The sequence below is a fragment of the Acomys russatus genome, chromosome 32, assembly GCF_903995435.1.
Source record: "Acomys russatus chromosome 32, mAcoRus1.1, whole genome shotgun sequence".
NCBI lineage: Eukaryota > Metazoa > Chordata > Mammalia > Rodentia > Muridae > Acomys > Acomys russatus.
The window spans coordinates 22,311,900-22,330,704 of NC_067168.1; the positions used below are offsets into that span (position 1 = coordinate 22,311,900).

General features: G+C 37.5%; 1 protein-coding gene across 4 annotated transcripts in view; it reads right to left on the reverse strand.

Moving 5' to 3' along the window:
• U2surp (U2 snRNP associated SURP domain containing) overlaps nt 1-18,805 on the reverse strand; it is a 54,826-nt gene that overhangs the window by 30,229 nt on the left and 5,792 nt on the right. For 2 of the 4 annotated variants that reach the window (XM_051140715.1, XM_051140716.1), the window contains exons 2-13: nt 13,820-13,864; nt 12,076-12,207; nt 7,239-7,337; nt 4,942-5,056; nt 4,381-4,514; nt 3,609-3,676; nt 3,040-3,134; nt 2,921-2,956; nt 2,749-2,831; nt 1,682-1,847; nt 1,277-1,488; nt 321-364 (exon numbers count right to left, since the gene is read on the reverse strand). In XM_051140715.1, coding sequence (XP_050996672.1) covers nt 321-364; nt 1,277-1,488; nt 1,682-1,847; nt 2,749-2,831; nt 2,921-2,956; nt 3,040-3,134; nt 3,609-3,676; nt 4,381-4,514; nt 4,942-5,056; nt 7,239-7,337; nt 12,076-12,207; nt 13,820-13,864 — 1,229 coding nt within the window. Of the gene's footprint in view, nt 1-320; nt 365-1,276; nt 1,489-1,681; nt 1,848-2,748; nt 2,832-2,920; nt 2,957-3,039; nt 3,135-3,608; nt 3,677-4,380; nt 4,515-4,941; nt 5,057-7,238; nt 7,338-12,075; nt 12,208-13,819; nt 13,865-18,805 lie in introns of those variants that run through there. The other 2 variants (XM_051140717.1, XM_051140718.1) reach the window with 2 other exon arrangements.

An 18,805-nucleotide genomic window follows, 5' to 3' on the forward strand; every position in this document is an offset into this window, starting at 1 on the left:
AAAGACATGTTTTATTTAAAATACCTATTTTCCCTTCACAATCGTTTCAAGTTACCGGACCAACAACTCCACATTGATCTATTTAAACATTCTAATTACTAAAGCTATTAAAAACTCTCTAAAATGATAACAATAAAAATAAAAGATGACATAAAATTGCAAAGTGTACTAAACTTAATTTTTACACATCCCCCCCAAAAGTACTGGGAAGGAGCCATTGCTCAGTCAAGACATTACCTTTTCCTCAACACCAGTTCTTTTCAATTCAGAAGGGGATATTGTCTATATTTAGATCAGTAATAATAAAGAAAAACATGTACCTTTCTGTTGGGATAACCACTTTGACTATGGCTTGCGACAGAGTCTGTATATGAAGTCACATCAGATAATAAACATAGAATATGTGAGTATTGTTAACAAGTAACAAGCAAAAATATACATATGCATTGAAAATACTACACATCTAATCACAAGTTCTGCAGGCAATCACTGCATTTGAAGTAATTATACACTAAGCAATTACATAAATGCAAATGGACGTGTACACAGTGAACAGTTAATGTTCACCAAATGCAAAGAATCAGAACATTCCTGCTAGAATGCACATCAATGCACTGGAATAGGTACTACACTGAGAATGATCAGATAAAGATTTTAATTTGTGAAGTAATTAACTGTTTGCCTCTGACCATAGTTTGCTACTTTGTTCCCAAGCCTTTAAAACCAGCCCTGCAATTTCAAGTGTAATTAACTCAAAATAGAACCAACAAATTCTTATAACTTGAAATTAAGTTGGTTTTGTGTTTAATAAAGGAAAATACTCACCCTTTGTTTTTACTAGATTAGTTACTGTTTTTGAAATACGACAAATGCTTTATATAATCTAGTAACTCAAGACCTTGAAGACTAAGTTAGTTTGCTGTCATCCAAACAACTTAACTATTTAGGTGGGCTTTCTAAATTGATATGTCACTTAACCAAATAAAAATTATCACGCTCTCAGAACAAAATAAATTCAAACACTGAATACAACACGGGATGGGGGGAGGTGGCTTACCCAGTGGTCAAAAGGGAATGGTAGCCACAAATAAAAATATGAAATATGACCTAATATTTCAATATAGGGTTTCCATGGGCTAAGGCAGGGAACATATCTACTTATTTATGCGCTGCCAGAGTAACACACATTTCTAAAAACAATTGTTGAAAAGAAACACTACCACAGATATAGTATTTACATATTAGATGCAGCCCTATGTACATTTTTTTAAATTACCTTCTCGAAATCCTCCTTGTTTTTAGGTGGTGGTAACATGGGAGCATTGGGGTTTTTTAATCGTTCTCTAGGCTGCGCATTAAAAGGCAGTCCGGATGGAGGTGGGGGGAGTGTGTGTTCCATCATAGAAGGCGGAATGTATATTGGATGTGGAGGGATAGGTACAGCTTTACCCCAACCTAACTTCATTTCAAAGGACATAATCATTTTTCCTACAAAAGAAAACAGAGAAGAAAAAGAAAGGTTATGTTAACACGCTTCCAGAGAAAAAGTGCTTCTGGCGACTTGACTTAAATTTCCTTTGTATGTTTTCAAATTTGATCCAAATTCTCAGTAGAGTTTTTATGAATGATTTTCTACAGCAAAGAAATATCTAAATGTATAAATGAACAATAAAGACTTTACCATTTAAATTTTTTAGAGCTCTTTCTGCATCTCTTCTATTCATAAAAGCGACAAAGCCACAATTCCTTTCTCTTGCTCTCTCTTCATCAGTTCTAGGCCACATAATTTTTACACTAGCTAATGGTCCAAATCTTCCAAATTCTTGGCACAGCATTTCTTCATTCATCTATTAAAAAGATCAGAGTGCTCGGTTATGCAAAACAAAAAACAGGAGGGACAAAGAATTCTATGCAGCACAGAAAGCAAAATCATATTAAAGAGTAAAAAGTAACATATTATTGCAGCATCACACTCAAGTACTAGGAACTCTACACAGGTTAAAAAAGAAAAAAGAAAAAAGAAACCTGTCCTACCATTTGCAATATTTCCCTATTAGAAGCCTTCGATTTTATTTAAATAAGCAGCTGCTAGGGCTTAGGGTCTTAAAAGCTACTGGAACCAAAAGCATGTCTGAATTGCCTTCCTGTTTGAAGATTTTGGGATCTAAACATCTGTTTGACAGCAGCGGTTTGTCCATAAATTGAACAGCATTTCAGGGAAGAGTGGGGAGTGTATTTGTTGATGACGGAAGGAAAAACAACCCTATCACTTTGCTCTCTCTAGTACCCACGAACAGAATCAGAAAACAGTCAGTACAACACAGAGCAGGGTCAAAAGTATAGTTTTTCAACACAATATCCTGCCTAACTACCATACCCCCAAACAGACTATTCAGACGGAAGCAGAAGGACCACGGCGCCCACGCCAGCGTGCTGCCCCGTGCTGCAACCCCAGCGAAGGGGAGGTGGGAAATGGAAGGAGCCCGAGCAGCAGCTAAAACAAGCACACACTTGGGGAAAACACAGGGAGAAAGAGAAACTCTGTAAGAAAACAAGCTACTTCTCAGAAAGAGATGCCTCAACGAGCACTATCTAGTTACTAACAGACAAATCTTCAAGTCTCAAATTTCCAAACAATCAGTAAATGCTATCTCGTGACATTAGACCTGCCAACTTCAGAAATTTATCTACTTGTCCAACAAAACAAATGAACATGAGCCACCATTTATTTTATTTTACTTATATTACCTGTGGATTAATGTTTCCAAGGTATAAATTAGTAGTGCTTGGATCTCCTACATCATGCGAGCCAGGTGCATAATCATCAAGAACTAGAACAAGGAGAAAAACAAATTATACCCTGCGAAATACAAAGTTGAAATAATTTCTATTAACTAAAAAAGCAAAGACACGGTATTACCACCAGATGATCTGTTTCTTCTTGAAGGCACATCCACTTAAATGGGGAAAAAAGAAAACAACTCTTAGTTTTTAGGATAACGAATCATAAATATGTACATTAAGATAAACACCACTTACTAGAACGTCGCTGACCATCAGAATCTGACTGAGGAGGCTCAAATCGACTTAACCTGCCTTTTGTTTTATGTCTTTCATCACGTTCTTCCTGAATTCTGTTGAAAATATTTACAGTCAACTAAGAGTAAATCACAATATATTCATATTCAGTAACAGCGCTCATCTAAGTATCACCTTCAAATAATTGAATGTATTTGCATTACTAGTAATTATAACCAACAGTTAGCCCCTTGGTTACAGGACAAGAACAATGTCTTTTAGGCTGAAGAGGAAATTCAACATGAAACTACTGGTTACATTTTTTGCTCTTAATAAATTTGATGACTTCTCACCTCTACCCTAAAGAATAAACAAATTCCAGATAGGAAATAAACCAACTGAATTAAATTTACACAGTACAAGCAACAGACACTGACTCAACACTAGCTGACCTTTAAGCACATGCTATCACCTACTGTAGCTACAGCAAGATCACACGTCAGCCAACTGACACTAACAGGTATACGTACCGACAGCTGTAATTACCAGTCCAATGTGCCTATGACAGAGAATTCTTCTATACAACTTACTGTTTTAGTTCTTCTTTGAAAAGCTCCAAGTTGCTTTTCTTCTTTTCTTTCTCTCCTTTTTTCAATGGCTATGAAGAATATGATAAGTTATAGTTGAAACAAAAAAAAAAAAAAAAAAAAAAAAAAAAAAAGGAAAAATTTATGGTTTCTTTTGGTAGTAATAAAAATCTTCTGGAGTTGCAAATTTTTAGGTATGTGAATTACATAGCAATAAAGCTATTGTGTTTTAATTGCTTTCAGAGCTATTTTAACGCCCATACAAGAAAAATCAATCCCACTACTTAACGTAATCATATTTAACTAACCAAATTGTGGCTCCAGGTGACCTGATCCCACAGTTAGCAACCTACTGTCTCCTGTAAAACTCCTATTTCCAATGAACAAAAAACTGTAATGAGAATTTAAAAGGCAGAAACATCCGCTCTGAGAATAATTCCTAGGATCATCCTAAGAGACATGTACTACATGTTGTTAATAATTTTAGGATCTTAGTTCAGAATGTTTAAAGGAACAACATTACCCTACATTTACAACCCAACTCCTGACTTTCAATATGTAATATGAACACAAGTAACAAGTGTTCAGACTACCATGTCCTAACCTAACCCATCAGCCCTTGTCTACATGAATTATTGAGCTGGACAACATCGAAAAGCAACATCTACTTCAAGAGTTACAAACCATAAGAAATGTCTTACAGGGGATGCACTCAAAGTACTAATGACAATGCCAGCTTCTAAAATAAGTGCTCAGTTACTTAATAATGACTTACAGGCTTTTTCGTCTCTATCACAAGAAGAGATGGTGGCCTTTCACTGGACGACTGATTCGGAGGATTTTTTTGATCTGCAAACCTTGAAGATGGCTTATAGATTTTACCTCTTTTTTCATCTGTATCATGTTCATCTGAAATTTAAAATAGTAGGTTGTAAAACTAACTTCATATAATTTTGGTTTTTGTCATTCTTAAGAAGAAAATAAGGATGCTTTTAGTATTAAGATTTGAATATGAAATTAAATTTACATATTACCACTCTACCTGAAAAATCAATTTGATCACTTTATAGCAAAACTATGACACATTAAAAACTTTGCAACATAATTTGATCTTTTTAAACATGAAGGAGACTTTTTTAAAAAAAACATTATATTATCTCCTTCATATAGTCTCGCTGCCAAATTCAGTATCTCTTCCTTACTCCGTATTTGGTCATTCATATTGTCAATTATTCTAACCACTAGAGGGTGCTAATAGAAAAGAAATGTGAAATTCCATAATTAATCTGTTGTCACATCATCCAAGGTTTGTTCAAATCCAGATCTTTCTACTTACCTTTAGCTGCATTAACAACGCCGCCTCGAACAAACGTTTTCACTTTATTACCATCACTTCCTTCAAAAGCAGCAAGAAATTCCTCATAAATTTCAGCAGCTGCCTTCTCATCCTCCTAAATATGTAACAAAATATTAGTGATATAAGAATTGCTGTTTGGGTATGGTTTGATCTGGTTTTACTTATTTATTTGCTTTGTTTTGTTTTGTTTTGAAATAGGACTTCACTGTGTAGGCCAGGCAGACCTGAATTTGATACACAGAGCAGACTGGTCTTGGACAAGATCTGCCGGCCAAATGCTGGCATTAAAGGCAAATACCACCAAGTAGAGAGGCAGCTCAGCAGTTAAGAGAACTGGCTCTTCTTCCTAAGGACCCACGCAGGTCCCAGTAACCATATGGCAGCTGACACCATTTGTAACTCCAGTCTGAGGGGGATCAACTCCCTCTTTTGACCTCTCTGAGCACCAGGCACACAAGGTGCACACAAACATACAGGCAGGCAAAACACCCATATACATAACAAGAAAAAAAAGAAAGAAAAAAAGAACATGCATAAAACCTCTCCCTTCTTATGCAATTCTAGCATCTAATGTTTGGTGGGTATTAGATATTAAGAATAATTAAATATTAAGTAATTAAAACAAAAAGGCTTTGTTCCTTTACTAGAAATGTACAGTTGCAGAAAAATACTTACACACATATGGGTAAACAAGTAAATGTATTTAAAAACAATTCAAGAGTCAAACTGTATGACAAATGACTATATGAAAACATATTATCCTATTATTATTTAAGAAGTTCTGCAAGGCAAGATGACTTAATTCAAATATAAAAATTTCATTTCCAAATAATCAAAGTACATGTCTATCACTTTAGAGGTCAAGATAGGAAGACAGACCAGCCTAAGCTATATAAGAAGATTCTGCCTCAAAAACCCAAATCAAGGTTTGGAGAGATGGCTCAGAGGTTAAGAGCATTACCTGCTCTTCTTGAAGTCCCGAGTTCTAAGTCCTAGCAACCACATGGTGGCTCACAACCATATATAATGTGATCTGATGCCCTCTTCTGATACGCAGGTGGACATACAGATAAAGCACTCATATACATAAAATAAATAAATCTTTTTTAAAAAAATCAAACAAAAAAATCACAAAAGAAATTTATCTAATAACAAGTAGAAAAGTGTTAATAAAGGGGTTAGTACATCAATAAAAGGAGCATCTAGTATCAGAGGGAAACAGACTTTCCCATAAAGGAAACTGGCATAACTGACTATAATTGAAAATAAGATAAAATGAAATCAATTCTTTGTACTATATATATATATACCAGGAAAAACTGCATGAAGATTAGATTTTCTTAAAAATGAGAACAATCCTAGAACTCAATGGGATTCTCCTAGGAATATAGATACTAGAACAAAATAGAGGGAAATTCTTCTTTAAGCCAGAAATGGAAGAGAATGGAAAAAAAAACTTGGTTAGAAATACAGAAGTTATGGGAAACAACTGACAACTGACTGTAACAACAGTTTTTACAAGAAAGAGTAACACCAGAAGAAAAATGAAACAAAACAGAGGCAGAGGGCTGGTCAACAGTATTCCTGATGAAAGAATTGCAAATTTAAACTGAGGCATTATTTTTCACACTACAGACTGGCAAAAACTCCTTCGGTTAAAATCCACTACTTGCCAAGTGAATGGGGGCGGGGGCATCACTAATACATTACTGATAGGGAACAAAATGTCACTGCCCTACAGAGAACATTCTGACAAAATTGACAAGTACAGCACATTTATTAATTTACCATTCACTCCACAATTTCCCTTTCAGGAATATATCCCAAAAAGCAAACTGGGGGAAAAAAATACACCCATGTATAGCATTGTTCATAACAGCATTATTTTTAATACGCTGTCCAAAAAACAAAACCAGAAATCGCTCAAAAGGACTTTAAATGAATAAATTATTACAAAGCTATAAAAATGTAGACTGCTTCTATCCTACAAATAATCACAAAGGTTCAACATTTAATTAAAAAGATAAATGGAGGGAAGTGCCTTCACTCTACAGCATCGTCTAAGGGAAATGGGTCCAATACAGTGCACGTGCATATAATCACACTCACAAAACAACTCATCAGCTGAACTCATCTAAACATCTCTTGTGTTCAAGACTTGACTCCTGTGTGGAGGTGCAAACATCTAAGCAGTCAAATGTTTCAGGAAACATGGCTTCTACCGCTCCCTTACCATTCTCTTCCAAGGACAACCTAAAATACACCTCAAACATTACCTTTTTCTTCAATTCCTCTTGTTCCTTCTTACTTAAAGTTCGCTTCGCTGTGCTCATTTTTCCAATACTGAATGCTTTAAGCTTGTTTTCTAGAAGGGGCTGTGAAAAAAAATCCAAAGATGATTTTGTCTTTACATACATACTTTAATGTTACCTATAAATTTACTATACTTTAATTGATAACCAAGTTTTTAGAAGAGTCTCTAAAGTACCAATGCAAAGAAAAGCACAAATGCCAATCTCAGGCTGATTCTGATGTAAATACTCACCAATTAAGGAATTTATTCCAAATCAAAGTCAGTAACAGGCAAAAGCCATTTTTTAAGGGGAAAGAGGTTTAAATAACAAAGAAATAGCAACCAAGGCTTAGAACAACAGAGGCATAGAAGAGAAAAAATATAGACACCTCTAGGCAAAAGTAGCCATGACAGAAAAACAAATCCTCAAATGGGAAGGGCATCCATCCATTCCCGCTCTCAGAAAGCCACCACTTACTTCATTTTCAGGTATGAAAATCACATCACATCCGATTATAACTTAACTAAGTATCCCATTTATCAAAAATGCTGATATTAACAAAATATCATTTTCTTTGCTAAGACTATACCATCTTCTGTGCATTTCAGGTTTCAACATACTTAAAACTTTATCAATATTTTTTGAACACCCAAATGAGCCTCCTCTAATCTGAAAATCTAAAATCTGAAACACTCAATACCACAAGTGGAAGTTTCAAACCTGGTCTCAAGGAACAAGCTTCAGTCAAAATCCAGGTGTAAATACTGTGTAACAAATTACCTTTTGGCTGCATGTCTAAGATACATGTAAGACAGACAGGATTTTATATTTAGACTTGGGTCCCATGCCCAAGATACCTCAGGGATATGAAAAGATTCCAAGAGTCAAAAAAAAAAAAAAAAAGCTGAAACACTACTCCTGCCAAGCAGCTTAAATGATATTCTACTGTTCTATAAGAAAACTATCTGGCAGCACCAAGTAAACACAGTGGGTTTAAGGAACACAAACTGGAACGCCATTCCTCTTCCATCCTCTCCCTTGCCCACTGCCATCTCCACACCCACAGGCCTAGCTCCAGATCTGGAATGAGGCTTCGGAGCTGCCTTTGCCTGATAAGTATAGCTCTCACCACTCAAAGAAGCTTCTCTTTGCAGCAGTGAGAGGCCATTACAGAAAACTACAACTGTTCAAAATACAGGAAATAATTGATTGAGGGGTGCTCTGGCGCAAGGCTGTATCTGAAACACAACTGCAGGAAGAGATTTTAAGAGCCAGAGACCAGGAAGTCTGCTGTGAAATTGTCTCCTAGAAATGACAATCAATCCACACCCCTGAAACCTTAACAACTTGGCTACCAAAAACTGGCCTGAGACAGCAGCACCTACAGACATGCCAAAGTGGAGGAAGGAAATCCTCAGCGGCCTTCCCCTACACGAACAGGCAACTAAAGACTGCTGAGAAAGAGAATTAAGTCTTCCCCATGGGTGAGGTCCACTATTGCTTATACAATACCAAGAGCTTCAGCCCTGAAACCACATCAACACAAGCAATACTAAAACCAATGCAACAGTGTGTGTGTGTGTGTGTGTGTGTGTGTGTGTGTGTGTGTGTGTGTGTGTCTACAATGATCAAAGAAAAAAAAGGACATGAATTTGAGAGGAAGTCAGGAGGTGGGGACACAGGAGGAACTAGAAGAAAATGATGTGATTTTAATTAAACATTTTAAAATTAAGAAAAAGTGCATGGAGTCGGGAGGGAATGGGGGATACAAGAGGAACGAGAAGGGGAAGAATGGAGGATGGATTTGATCAAAATGTATATACACAATGAATTCTCATTTGTTTTAAAGGAATTTAGCACATTTAGTTTATTTTTATGTGTATGCATGTGAAAAACAGAACACACGTGCCAAAATGTGTGAAGGCCAAAGAACAACGTAACAGAGCTAGTCCTCTTTATCCACCATGTAGGTCCCCAAGAGCCAACTGAGGTGGGTCGGGTTTGGTGGCCAGTGCTCTTACAACTTGAGCCACCTAGCAGGCCAAAGAAACATTATTGTAATGAAGTCTTCATCTGTACAATTCAGAAGCAGTTTCCTTCTGAAATCTGATCTAATAGGCCTTCAATTGATTCATGTAACTCACTTGATTCATAAATTTAAAATGTAGGGGTGTTAATTAACTACAACCTAAAATACTGAACTCTCAAAGTTTTTTCCTTCCTTACTAAAATGAAAAGTTAACAAATTACTAAATTAGACTTTGGAGTATAGTAGAGAAACACTGAGGTCACCTATATGAAGGTTACATTAAAAGCCCTCTGAAAGGTAAGCAGCTAATAACACAAAAGTCAATTTCTCTCTCACTTTTTAAGATTTCTATTTTATGAGTGTTTTGCCTGCTTGTACACACATGCACCGTGTGTGCCTGGTACACAATGAGATCAGAAGAAAGTTGTCAGATCCCCTGGAACTGAAAGTCACCTGTGGGGCACTGGGAACTAAACCTGGGTCCTGGACAAAAGTGGCAAGTGCTCTTAACCACTGAGCCATTTCTCCAGCCCCAAAAGTCAATTTTTCAAACAGATTCAAAATCATCTTTCCCTCAAAAAAGAATGAAAAATGTCTTGCCATCATTCAGTGTCACTGGAGCAAGCTTTGAATTACATAAATTAGAGTAAAAACACAATTTTAAGAAACAAAATTTGGCTAGGCATAGTGGCACATGCCTTTAATCCCAGCACTCGGGAGGCAGAGGCAGGCACATCCCTGTGAGTTCAAGGCCAGCCTGGTCTACAAAGCGTGTCCAGGATAGCCAAGGCTAACACAGAGAGACCCTGCCTCAAAAAACCAAAAAGAAACAAAATTTGTAGCCAAGCATGGTGGCGCACACCTTTAATCCCAGCACTTAGGAGGCAGAAGATGGCAGATATGACTGAGTTCAAGGCCAGCTTGGTTTACAAAGTAAGTTCCACAACAGCCAGTGCTACAGAGAAAACCTTCTCAAACCCAAGAAGAGGAGGAAAAGTAGAAGGAATGAAGAAAGGAGAGGGAGAAAGAAAAAAAACAACAACTTTTGTTTAGATCTAAAGGTATATTTGGATACCCAAAAGAGAAAATGGCAAAGAAAATTACTGTTTACTCAAAGGAGCAATATAGTATTTTATGTAAAAAATAGTTTTTTTGCTGAAATAAAAATACAAGAAAAAGGCTATTTTAAGTATGTTGTTCCTATGAAATGTACATGAGAAAGGAAAAAATATTATTTATGCTTAGAAAAAAATAAATATGTGATCAAGCAGGGCATGGTGGAGCATTTCTTTAATCCCAGCACTCTAGAGGCAGAGGCAGGTATCTGTGAACTCAAGGCCATCCTGGTCTACATTAAGAGTTTCTGTCTTGTTGGGAGTGGTGGCGCAAGCCTTTTACTCAGCACTTGGGAGGCAGAGAGAGGCAGATCACTGAGTTTGAGGCCAGCCTGGTCTATACAAAAGAGTCCAGGACAGCCAAGATAACACAGAGAAACCCTGTCTTGAAAAAAACTAAAGAGTTTCTGTCTTTAAAAAAAAAAAAAAGTATGATCAGTGCTTTGTGCTGGCTGATGACAATATTTTCTGAACTTTTTCACAAGAAAAATTATTTAAGTTGTACACTTTAAAATAGTGCTAGGAATGGAACCTAGGGACTCACAAGTACTAAACAAGTACACTAACTTGTATACCTACAAGAACATTTTAAATAGATTTTAAACACTAGAAGACTCAGGGATGCTTTATAATAAAGAATCCATTTCTCAGGGGCTGCGGAGATAGTTCATTCAGGGCAACGCTTAGTCGATGAGGACTTGAGTGTGGATACACAGCACCTGTGCAGACAGCCAGTGGTGGGGTATGTCTGTAACCCCAGCACTGTGGGTCTGAGGCTCAATGGCTACCTAGGCTGGCAGAATGAAGAGGAACTCTAGATTCACTGAGGGACCCTAGTTCACAATAAACATGGTGGCGTGATTGAAATAGATGCCCATAGTGACCTCTGGCAAGCTGCTTGCACCTGCACTCATGTGCGTACAACATACACACAAACACAAAAAACCTCTATGTTCATGATTGTCCTGGGAATCCACTTATCCAAGCAACTACTATCATCTATCTCCATGTTTCAGAGAGGGCATAAGCTCTCAGAACAATAAGACTGCATCCTTTTTATACTGCGTATATGTGCATGTTGTGGGTAGGTGGGTGTGCATGCCAAGGCATGTATGTGGAGGTCAGAAGACAACTCTGTAATTTCTCTCCATCCACATGTACGAGGCTCTAGGAATCCAACTTGTTTCTACGTTTGCACAGCCAGCACCTCTACCTACTGAGCAATGTCAAGAGACCTAACCACTATCTTAAATGTCTGAATATTTCTAAGTAACTCAATAAATATGACAATAATCAGTTGACATTCAAAATGTTTATTTTCCAAATAAAAGTAAACACCTTCAATGAAACATCTAATATGAGCTACACATTTTTCTTTGGATAAATAGGAGTTTATTATTAATAAACAATATTAATTCAAATAGTATAAAATGAAATAAGGCCAGGCTATGGTGATATACACCTTTAATCCCAGTACTTGGGAGGCAAAGGAAGGGATGGCTCTGTGTGTTCAAGGCCAGCCTGGTCTACAGACCTGGTTTCAGGACAACTAGAGTTACATAGCTAGACCCTGTTTCAACAAACAAAAAAAAGGAAACAAGTACAAAACCACCATATTCAACCAAGGACAGAGTAAAATCATTAGCCGTCCTTTGTCATCTTCAGCAATACTCACTCTTGAGAGACTCTGACGAGGAGAATCACAAAGGCTTTCACGGGCACTTTCATTCCTATAATTGTGTTTTCTTGGGCTTTTAGGTCGTGTTCGACTTGGCATATCACTGTCTGAGGGTCCAGATGCATCCATCTTCAGATAAAGTTTTAAAAATGGTTTCAAAAATGACATCCACAGTACTAAAAGCTAGAATTAATCCAGTGTCCACATACTGACAAATTGCACTTATCTAAAAATACATTATTAACAACACCAAGTTCATAAGTAAATTGCTTAAGAAGTTCTCAAAAACTCTGACTTGCTCTTGAAAGCTCAAATATCACATTGGAAACATTTGTTACTCCTTAAGTAACAGGTTTTTTCCCTTCACTTTCAAGAAATATCTGTCAAATACCCAAGTCAGATAACAAGTTTATATATCAGTTATTCCTTTAAATAAGAAGGGTAGTTCATTAAATGGAACTGCATCATCAACTCAGTCGCCCTTACTACAAACATCAGACTCTAGTTAGTAGGGACTTTATGTGTACTTGTTTCATCACAAAGGATATGAAAAGGAAAGACCCATACATGAGTTGAGTCTAAGAATTTTACCACCTCATTAAAAATAATATTCATTATTATTTTTTTGAGTCAAGGTCTGTTATAATAGTAAGTCTGCTTCAACTTCATGATCCCATGATCTTCCTGTTTTATCTTCCCAAATGCTGGGATAACAGGCATGGCCCCCATGTAGGCTCACATTGAAACATTCTTAAGGTATAAATTTACTGCACATGATGGAAATGAATAGAACAGTGTCTCTGAATACTTCAGAGTCACTCCCTTGATGCCTGCTTATGTGCCAATAGTTTGCCTATCAGTTGCTTCTGCACCGTCAGAGAAAATGTCAACACAATGAAAAAGGCAAGTAATGCCTTGGTGCTTTTACAAAAGGGGTTTTATTTTGAACCACATGAGGCATGGGGAGTGGGGGAGAGAGCACATATGCACCTGTTCATGCATGAATTTGGAGACCAGAGGTTTGGGGCCAAGTATCTTCCTTAAGTCACTTGCCACCTAATTTTTTGAGGCAAGGTCTCTCACTGAACCTGGAACTCAACAGTTGATAGACGCTGGCAGGCTAAAGTGCTTCAGGACTCCATTCCCAGAACAAAAATTAAGTGAAACATGCACCACCATGCCCACTTGTCACACAGGTACACTTTACCTACTGAGCCATCTCCCAAAGCCACTATTACAAAATAATTCTCAGTTCACGGACTCCCAATGATTTCAACAACTTGTAGTATGAATCTACACCGCATACATTGAGTATTGCTATAGTAAGTGGAAAAAATATTTATTGATTACAAAATGCCAAAAAACTTTAAACTAAAAAGGTTATACACGCAGTAAGAAAACAAACAAGTCTACCTTTCTAATATACAACATTGTACCATAATGAGAAAGAACCAACTGACATGCTATGGCAGCTGATTTGCAGGGATTTCAAAATGCAGGTACAATGCGCAGCAAGAAAGGGGTCATTTATGTGTACAGAATTTTGTAAGCATAATAAAAAAATTTTTAAACATACACATCAAGTTTCTAACATAATTTGAGGGAGTTTATGCAAACAAAATACAAAGGAAGACTGAATTAAATGTTCACATGTATAATTGCATTCATTTATCATGTCTCTCGTACATACATAAAGAGAACATTTTTAAAGGAAAAAGGAAAGGTTATCGTTTATACTTACATGCGCATCTGAAGATCCAGATGAATGAACATCTGATGATCGGCTCTACAAGTATCAAAACAATAAAAGTGAATATTTAAAGGATCAGAAAATTCTTTCTACGTTGTTTCTTATGCTGCAGAGATCTAATGTTCCTCAGCTTTCAGCCACTGCTTTTCAGCTAATGAAACTAAACAGTGGCACTCTCTGGCTTACAAAAAAGTTGTGATCTAAGGTAAATGTGTTAAGTCAATTATTTAAAATTAGCAATGCATATTTCCAAATATGACAGAAATGCTAATGAAAAATCAGAAATACAATTACCTTTTCATAGTACAGGCTGAAAGCAAGAACCACTATTTGTAATGAAACACTTGTACAAAGACTTCTCACAAGCCCTAGCACTGCCCAACAGCAACTTCTTACACACTGACTATCCTCCCTCTCTCTAGTCACTCAAGCAAACATGAGTAACGGGCTGTAGCAGCAAGAATGCACACACATCAACCTTCACAGCCTAGCAGAAAGAAGGCACAAGACTCATTGCAGAACCAGTTCAAGGTAAAGAAAGTCTTACCATCAAATTTCCTAATTTGCTGTCATTTCAGCTGTCATTTTCAACTGGCTACACAAGAGCTGCTTCTGCCAGGCTGGTACATACTGCAGTCATTTAGACCCAGAACTTAGGAGGCAAAGGCAGGACTATCTCTGTGTGTTTGAGGCCAGCCTGGTCTACAAAGTGAGTCTCTGAGCCAAGGCCACATAGTACGACCCTGTCTCAGAGAGAGAACAAACGCACTAGGTAGCTATTTTTTCCTTCCCCCCTCCCACTCCCGCCAACTTCTGGCACAGAAAAGAACTGTCTCCAAATAATGTCACTTTTTACTAATATCAACTGTGAAAGTTTCACTTTTTTTCTTAAATGACACATTTCAGAGTACACAGGCTTTATGAGTATTATTTTAATTACCTCATCTACAACGTTTACTTCTCTAAAGGCTCTGTACTGAGCCTTAAGCAAATATTAGTAAGAGGCAGCAACCATCGAGGAAGCCCCCCCACCACCATTTTCTATGTTTTCTCCTCAATTTTTATTGCGTTCTCCCTTGTAAATTTTCTTCTCTCAGCTAATCTTTCTCAAAAGTAAAGAAAAATGGGAGGGGGGAGGAGCTATCTAAACTCTATGAAACACACCTTGGAATCTGTTGTCATCTGGAAATTTTAAAATCCAAAACAACAAATACCTACTTTTACGAAAGATAAATTCAGCCAAGAGGTTAATGGAAAACACTTTCCAATACACTAATATTAACCCTCTAGATAACAATAGTATCATAAAATATCTGGAAACTAACTTTACAGTCTCCTTCCCACCCCCACCCGAGCAGAAGACCGAAAAATATCACCAACTTTATGAAAATATTCATCCATCCAAATTATTTTGTGACGACTCATTCCTGGTCAGGAAACACAGTATTAAAACCATATTAAAATTATTCAAAATTATTTATATATTAATACAACTTTATTCAACAGCTCAAAACCCCAAAGAAGAATCTTTCCAAGTCGCAAGGGGACTGCCAAAATAGCCCTGGGGCTTACTTAGAAGCAGCAGCTGAAAAACCAGCTATCTCCTTAATCTATGGGCTGTAACCAAAATGGCCTTTTCTAGGATTTCTTTTTGTTTTTATTTCTAAAATTTAAAAATAAAAGCCACCAGGTACTCTGCCTGTTTCCCCATAACTAAATCTTTTCAGACTCCAAGACACTTGTAATCTAATCATCTAGACTGTCACTTAGGGCCACTAAGACAGTAGTAGGTAAAAGCACTCGCCACCGAGTCTGATAACCTGTTCAATCCCTGATCCATATGGTGAGAGAGAACCAGTTCCCACAAGTGGTCCTCTGACTTCCACTCAATGCCTCGCACGTGGGCTGGGCTTGAGATGAGGTAAATAACAATATAAAACCAAAAACTTTAAAAGGTTATCACTTAACTAACTGTCCATCAAGTTGGTAAATAACCTCAAAACCAAAGGTAACCAGTTCAAACCTTAAATAAAGCAGCAGGATGTAAGAAGACGAATCGGCTGGTTTCAACTAAGGTAGGTCAACGGTCATACTTATGGCAAGCCACTTGCCAATGATATGTTACCCAGCATTCAGATCAGAATAATTTCAAGTTTATGATAAAGAGATGCAAATTGAGTCTCGTAAGACTTTCTACTTTATGTGCATGGTTTAAGTGTGTGTGTTAGGAAAGTCAAATGCCCATGAACAGAAATTAGTTCTCTCTTCTACCACCTGAATCGCAGGGCTGAAGTCAGGCTTGACAGCAAACACCTTTACCTGCTGAGCCACACCTCTGGCCTCTTAAACACTTAAAAAAAAAAAAAAAAAAAAAGACCGTTAAAACAATGTGGTTACACCACAAGAGCATATCTGGCCAGGCAAATCTTAACCTGGCAGGGAAAGGAAGATTTCTGAGAAAAAGCTTCTAAGAAAGGATGTGAAGATACTTGAAGTAATCCTTCATAGAGCCAGCAATGCAATACTCTCTAATTTCTGGGCCTCCAACCTTCAAGTTCTTTCTAATCCATTATTTTGGGATAACGCTCCCAAAAGACTTCCCAGTCCCTCTAATTTTATTTCCTGCACTCAAACCCCTCCACACTTTAGCCCAATCATTATCTTTCCAGTCTTAGTTCCTTTTATTCTCCCCATGCAAGTGCACTGTATCAGTAACAACTGATTTCCTGGTCAGTTACTGCCTTCATCTTCATCTGTTCTTTCTAATGCCTCAAAATATAACCTTCAAAACTCTACTCACTGCTCAAAGCAATCAAATTCCACTAAGCTCTGGACAGCTCCGAATCTCCACTCAAGAAGGCATCATTTCATATTCTTCCAACAGTTCTGCCTTGTTCTCTTATGGGTACTGACCTTCTCCTGCTGCACAACATGCTCCCTCAAACTTGGGTAATTGCTTGTTTGAAAACTTGTATCTTGGCCGGACGCAGTAGTGGTGCACGCTTTTAATTCCAGCACTTTGGAGGCAGAGGAGGAAAGCAGATCACTGAGTTGGAGGCCAGCCTGTTCTACAAAGTAAGTCCAGAACAGCTAAGGCTACACAGAGAAACTCTGTCTCATAAAAACAAAAACAAAAACAAAACAAAAAACTGTATCTCAGCATCAAGCTCAAGATCAGGCAAGAGAAGCAGCTTCAGTCTAACTAACTATTATACCCTGTCTACACAAGCACCGCCCCAGAAACCTACACTCCAGACGATACACACCACTCTGCCTCTCGTTAATAAGTAGCTATTCAAGCCAAACCAACTTTTCGACTTAAAGCAACAACAAAAACCATACATACTTAAGAGATGATGGCTCTACAGTTAGAGAGGCCTGGCTACTCTTCCAGAGGACCTGGGTTCGATTCAGAGCACCTACATTGCTGTTCACAATCATCTGTAACTTCAGTCACAAGGATCTAACACCTTTTTCTAGTGCACCAGGCACACACATGATGCATAGACATATATGCAGGCAAAACACTCATATACATAAAATAATTTTAAAAAATTTTAAGAGCATTAAAACATTCTGTATAATATAGGTAATTATTTATTCATACACACAAATACTATCAATATAATAAACGCTTAAATACATGTTCAATGTCTCTAAATTTTCTTGAAAGTTGAGAACAAACCTATAACTAACAATAGCCTCAAGTGATATTGGCTTTCAGAACTGTTATTTCCAAGCTGAAGCTGTACCTCAGTGACAGAGAGTGCACTCAGCAAGTGCAAGGCAGTAGAATCAATTCCCACCAACAACACAGTTTAAGAGGCAATCTGAAATATTAATTTTAATTTTTTCAAAAATGTCCTTTGTAGAAAGGGTTAGCGAAACAGATGTCTTCAACTTGTACACTAAATAAATGATCTCTTCATTCACCTGCCACTAGGCAAATGGCTGTATTTTCTAAGGTTACTTTCTAAGGGGAAGAGCTTCGAAAACAGAAGCCAAAAGAATTGAAAGATACGATTTTAGAAAACAATCAGTCCAGTGAGATAGTATTTTTAACACCAACGATCATAATCTTGCAACAGTGCTGCAGGCTCAATAAAACAAGATCTAGAGCAGCAATTCTCAACCTGTGAGTCACAGGCTGTGGGTTGTGACCCCTTTGGGGTTCAAAGGGCCCTTTCACAGGGGGTGCCCAAGGCCATCAGAAAAAACAGATTTACACTACAATTCATAACAATAGTAGTAAAATTATAGTAATGACGTAGCAACAAAGTAAATTTATGGTTGGGGTCACCACAACATATCACTGTATCACAAGGGCTGCAGCATGAGGAAGGTTGAGAACCACTGCTCTAGAGAGATGGCTCAGTGGTTCAGAACACTTGTTACTCTTGCAGAGGAGCCAGGATACTCAGGTGTGTCTATAACTTGTGACTTCAGTTTCAGGGATCCAACACCTTCTTCTGACCTTGACAAGCACCAGACATTCACATCATGCACAACAGACTAACATTTATATACATAAAATAAAATAAACCTTTAAAAAAAAATGGAGGAGGGGAGATGGAGAGATGGCTCAGCAGTCAGGAGCACTTGTTGCTCTTGAAAAGAACTGAGGCAACCATTAGTACAAGCATTACTAAATCCAGTCCCAAGGGACTCATCATCTCCTTGGACACCAGACACACATGTGATATACATACATTCAGACAAAATACTCATATACATGAAATAAATAGATCTAAAATCAAGTCTAAAACATACAAAAAAAAATGGGAGTTCAGAGACCAAGAATGTAAGTCCATTAGTAGAATGTTTGCCCAGCATGCACAAGGCCCTGGGTTTGCTCCTTAATACTTTAAATACTAGAGGAGGTGACACGTGTCTGTATTCCCAGCACTAGGGAGGTGGAGACAGAAAGATGAAGAGTTCAAAGTCATCCAAAGCTACATACTTTGAGGCTAGTCCATT